This window comes from Alosa pseudoharengus, unplaced genomic scaffold (assembly GCF_046254945.1).
Source record: "Alosa pseudoharengus isolate Yale_2024_CS ecotype anadromous, Long Island Sound unplaced genomic scaffold, YU_APseudo_1.1 YU_APseudo_1.1_scf_8, whole genome shotgun sequence".
Lineage (NCBI taxonomy): Eukaryota > Metazoa > Chordata > Actinopteri > Clupeiformes > Clupeidae > Alosa > Alosa pseudoharengus.
Genome location: NW_027468870.1, coordinates 3,201,383 through 3,206,382, shown reverse-complemented (window position 1 = coordinate 3,206,382; position 5,000 = coordinate 3,201,383). Strand labels below are relative to the sequence as shown.

Here is a 5,000-nt window from a genome sequence, read left to right as displayed (position 1 = left end):
ACTACTGAACTCTACGCACGCAACCAGAACTCCTCTAAAAGGAGACAGGAGCTGACGAGGGGTTTTGGCTCTAGCTAATTATCATGGCACAATAGGCAGTCTACAGCAGACGGAGTGCACAGCATTTATAACGTGGAGGTAGGAGAGAGAGGAGCAGGAGAGAGAGTACGCCCAGAGAGAGGAGCAGGAGCAGGCCCAGAGAGAGGAGCAGGAGAGAGGAGCAGGCCTAGAGAGAGGAGCAGGAGAGAGGAGCAGGCCCAGAGAGAGGAGCAGGCCCAGAGAGAGGAGCAGGAGAGAGGAGCAGGAGAGAGAGAGGAGCAGGAGAGGAGCAGGAGAGAGAGAGGAGCAGGAGAGAGAGAGGAGCAGGAGAGAGGAGCAGGAGAGAGAGAGGAGCAGGAGAGAGAGAGGAGCAGGAGAGAGAGAGGAGCAGGAGAGAGGAGCAGGAGAGAGAGAGGAGCAGGAGAGAGAGAGGAAAGTGAGGGTATACACACAATTTTTCATGTTACTGTTTCCTGTAATGCTGTCAATGTTCTAATTGTTATGCTGTTTTAATTGTGCTTTGGCAACACTGTACTTACTTACAGTCATGCTAATAAAGCAACCTTGAATTGAATTGAATTGAATTGAGAGGAGCAGGAGAGAGGAGCAGGAGAGAGGAGCAGGAGAGAGAGAGGAGCAGGAGAGAGGAGCAGGAGCAGGAGAGAGGAGCAGGAGAGAGAGAGGAGCAGGAGAGAGAGAGGAGCAGGAGAGAGGAGCAGGAGAGAGAGAGGAGCAGGAGAGAGGAGCAGGAGAGAGGAGCAGGAGAGAGAGAGGAGCAGGAGAGAGGAGCAGGAGAGAGAGAGGAGCAGGAGAGAGGAGCAGGAGCAGGAGAGAGGAGCAGGAGCAGGAGAGAGGAGCAGGAGAGAGGAGCAGGAGAGAGGAGCAGGAGAGAGGAGCAGGAGAGAGAGAGGAGCAGGAGAGAGGAGCAGGAGAGAGAGAGGAGCAGGAAAGAGAGAGGAGCAGGAGAGAGGAGAAGGAGCAGGAGAGAGGAGCAGGAGCAGGAGAGAGGAGCAGGAGAGAGAGAGGAGCAGGAGAGAGGAGCAGGAGAGAGGAGCAGGAGAGAGAGAGGAGCAGGAGAGAGGAGCAGGAGAGAGGAGCAGGCCCAGAGGCTTGTAAAGAAAATATGAGATAGTGAGTTCCCTATTGATCTGGAGAAGGTTGACGGGAGCACACACAGATGGCTTTTAAATCTATTTATTGTGCTGCACAGCAGTAGACGTTTCGACACTTCTGTGAAGATTCCAGACGTGAATCCAGAAACGCAGTGGAACTACATTTGTTGACTTCCTATTACTTATTAATCTGTTCCGCTGTTGGACTTCCTATTACCTATTAATCTGTTCCGCTGTTGTTTGATGATATTCTCCGGAAGATCTAGTCTCTGGTCTCTCTTTGTGATGTATCACTCGTCAGATATCATTAGAATCTGTCCACACAGAGATGAGAGTGAAAGATGTGTGTGCTGATTGTTTTGGGTGCTGTGTTCCATTACTGATGTATTACACACACACACACACACACACCCACACACACACACACACACACACACCCCTAATCAAACGGTACTTGAGAGTCCAATGGAGTGCTGCTCCCTCTCCATCAGCTAGTTGTTATGCTCGTAATGTCTCCCAGTGCCTAATGGCTCATGCGATATCAGATGTCTCCCAGTGCCTAATGGCTCATGAGATATCTGATATCCTCTTGTGTCCGCCGTGGACTGACCATGTGACCGGTCCGGCACGGCAGCAGCTTAGCACCATCGGGGCTACAGCAGACTGCCACACATTGATCCACACACAACACTCATGTGAAATCCAAACAGAAATTATCATCTTCCTCTGGGTTACCAGATGCACTGTTGAACTCTGGAGATGTTGTAGGCTTGATGTTGTAGGCTTCATTCAACAAAGTACCAACAAAGGAAGTTACCCAGCTAATAATCTAAGTGAAATGTTTATCCTAATACATGTTAATACATAATAGTTAACACCATTCATCACCTCGTGTGCTTCACACACACAGGCAAGGCTGATGGGTATGATTACTAGTATGTGGCATTAAGAACCCACAGGGGGCGCTATTGCACAAGTGGCTCCAGCGCCGTACCAAATTTGGGTCCAAGTGCCTACAGGGACCGGGGTCTGAGTCCGAACCAGGTCATTTCCCAATTCCACCTCACACACACACACACACACACACACACACACTCACACACACACACACACACACTCACACACACACACACACCCACACTCACACACACACACACACACACTCACACACACACACACACACACACACACACACACACACACACACACACACACACACACACACACACACACACACACACACTCCATCTCTCTGGCACTCACTTCCTCACTCTCCTCACTGTCCTGTTATAAGCCCCAAGAACACACTTCTCATCTTCTCCATGTCCATACTGTAACTAAAACCATCTACTCTGCTCTGTACGCGTCAAGTCTGCAGCCAGTTCTGGGCACACAGATGCTCACAACAGGTTGTTTTCAACATCCAATTGGAGCACGCCTAAGATTGCTCCTCTAGGAGCCTTCGAGTTTGTTTTATGGGCTAATTTTACTGCACAAATCAAATCAAATGGACCCGAACCCAGTTGAGGAAATAAATGAAAGTGTCCAACGCTGAGAGAGAGAGAGAGAGAGAGAGAGAGAGAGAGAGACTGAGACAGAGAGAGAAGATATAAACAGTCCTTAGTGCCACTGAATAAAGCCTTCACAGTGCACGTGAAGAGGTATAAATATCTGCACACTGATAATAACATAGCTGTCTAGGTGCAGGAACAAAGAAGGGGCCTGACAACAAAGCTCTCATACACTTCAGAGCCCTGTCAGAGTGACCATCAGATCACTATACTCCTTCAGAGCCCTGTCAGAGTGACCATCAGATCACTATACTCCTTCAGCACCAGCGAGAGACATGAAGAACAAACCGAGAAAAAGAAACTGACAGGGAGACAGAGAAAGAGCTAATACAAGATAAAGAAAGATACTAACAAGACAGTGAGAAGGGAGAGAGAGAGAGAGAGAAAAGAACGATAGATACTAAGAAGACAGTGAGAACTGAGAGAGAGAGAGAGAAAAGAGAGAGAGAGACTAACAAGACAGTGAGAAGGGAGAGAGAGAGAGAAAAGAGAGAGAGAGACTAACAAGACAGTGAGAAGGGAAAGAGAGAGAGAGAGAGAGAGAGAGAGACTAACAAGAGAGTGAGAAGGGAGAGAGAGAGAGAGAAAAGAGAGAGACTAACAAGAGAGTGAGAAGGGAGAGAGAGAGAGAAAAGAGAGAGAGAGACTAACAAGACAGTGAGAAGGGAGAGAGAGAGAGAAAAGAGAGAGAGAGAAAAGTGAGAGAGACGTGGCGGAGAGATGAGCGTGAGAGAGACGAGACGGCGTTGCCATGGCGCCTTACCTCGTCCGTTCTCCTCGTCCTGCTCCTGGTTGAGGGAGTTGAGGACCAGGTGCAGGGACTGGGCCGAGGGGAGCGAGTGGCCACCCTCGCGGTCGCGGTCGCGGTCTCGCTGGCGCGGCGTGGGCTTGATGAGGGTGGCGTGTGCGGAGGGCGGGGGGGAGAAGGAGGGGGGCGACTGCGGGGCCGAGGAGGGGGCACGCGGGGACGGCGAGCGTGGCATGATGTCCTCGTCGTCCAGGCCGTTGGCGTCGCCCATCATGCCCATGTCACCTCCCGTGGTCCACAGGCGCTTGAGCGAGTCGCGGCCCGAGTCCCTGCTCCCGGCGCCGCCGGACCCGATGAAGTCCAGCACGGCGCTCTTGCCCTGCTGCAGCCGGCGCCGGCCCGCGTGGTCCGTCAGCTGCGAGCGCGTCAACTCCAGCAGGTTGCGGCAGTCCAGGATGACCGGGTTGTTGCCGGGGTGACCGCCGTTCTGCTCCTGGCCCGACGCACAGCCCTGCGCCTTCGAGCGCGTCATCTTCTTCGCCAGCTCCTCCGGCCAGATCGTGCGCACGCTGTAGTCGTCGTCGTCGTGGCTACCGCCGGCGAAGCCTCCCCTTCCTCCTCCCCCACCGAGCCGACCCGAGCCGTGCATGGGCCCCGGCTGCTGCTGCTGCTTGCCGCGGTGGGGGTTAAAGGTCACGACGATGGGGTCGCTGCTGCAGTAGGAGCAGGTGGAGCTGGCCGTCTGGCTGGCCTTGGGGTTGCAGCCGCTGACGCAGCTCTGGAGCGCGCGCAGTGGACCGGACGAGGCCAGTGGCGCACAGGGCAGGCAGCCGCCCACCAGCTTCTTCCGGAAGGCGGCCGGACTCTCGAAGCCGCCGCCGGCCGTCTCGTTGGAGCAGGACGCGCAGCCTCCGAGCGGACGACGCAGCAGGCCCGCGCGGCACTCGGACACCGTGCTGTTGGACGACGACGTGTTGGTGGTGGAGCCCGTGGACAGGCAGCCTCCCAGCGTCCTCAGCCCCATGCTGGAGGCTCCTCCCTGGGCAGCGGCGGCCGCCGAGCCTCCCTGCGCTGCTGGTCCTCCGTGGGACCTGGAGAAAGACGAGGACGGGCTGCCCGCAGAGTGCCTGTGCCCGTGAGCGTGCCCGTGAGCGTGCCCGTGAGCGTGCCCGTGGGTGTGGGTGTGGCTCCGACCGCCCCGGCACCGTACCAGCCTCCAGCAGCCGCAGCTGAAGGGGTGCGAGAGGTCGATGGTGCAGGTGTGGTCAGGGCTGGGGAAGCCTTCTCTGGATGAGCCGCTGGGCGAGAGCGTGGGCAGCCCGTGGATCTGGAGCGTGGTGGGGAAGTGGGGGTGACGCTGCAGATGCTGCTGGTGCTGCTGGTCGCGGGAGCGGGAGGGCCGCGGGTGGGGAAGGGGGGGGGCGGAGGAGGAGGAGGAGGTGGGGGGGGCGCCGCGGGAGGAGCAGGGTGGGGGTGGGGGGGGCTGGACCTGAGGAGGAGGAGGAGGAGGGGGGTAGAGGGAGTTCAGGA

At 55.9% G+C, this 5,000-nt stretch overlaps 1 protein-coding gene across 1 annotated transcript in view; it reads right to left on the bottom strand.

Annotated features, from left to right (window-relative positions):
- Nucleotides 1-5,000, bottom strand: part of LOC143112021 (uncharacterized) — a 13,318-nt gene that overhangs the window by 7,435 nt on the left and 883 nt on the right. Inside the window, exon 1 of the mRNA XM_076274268.1 lies at nucleotides 3,486-5,000. This exon is cut by the window's right edge and continues 883 nt beyond it. Within this exon, the coding sequence (XP_076130383.1) occupies nucleotides 3,486-5,000 (1,515 nt within the window). The remainder of the gene's footprint in view (nucleotides 1-3,485) is intronic.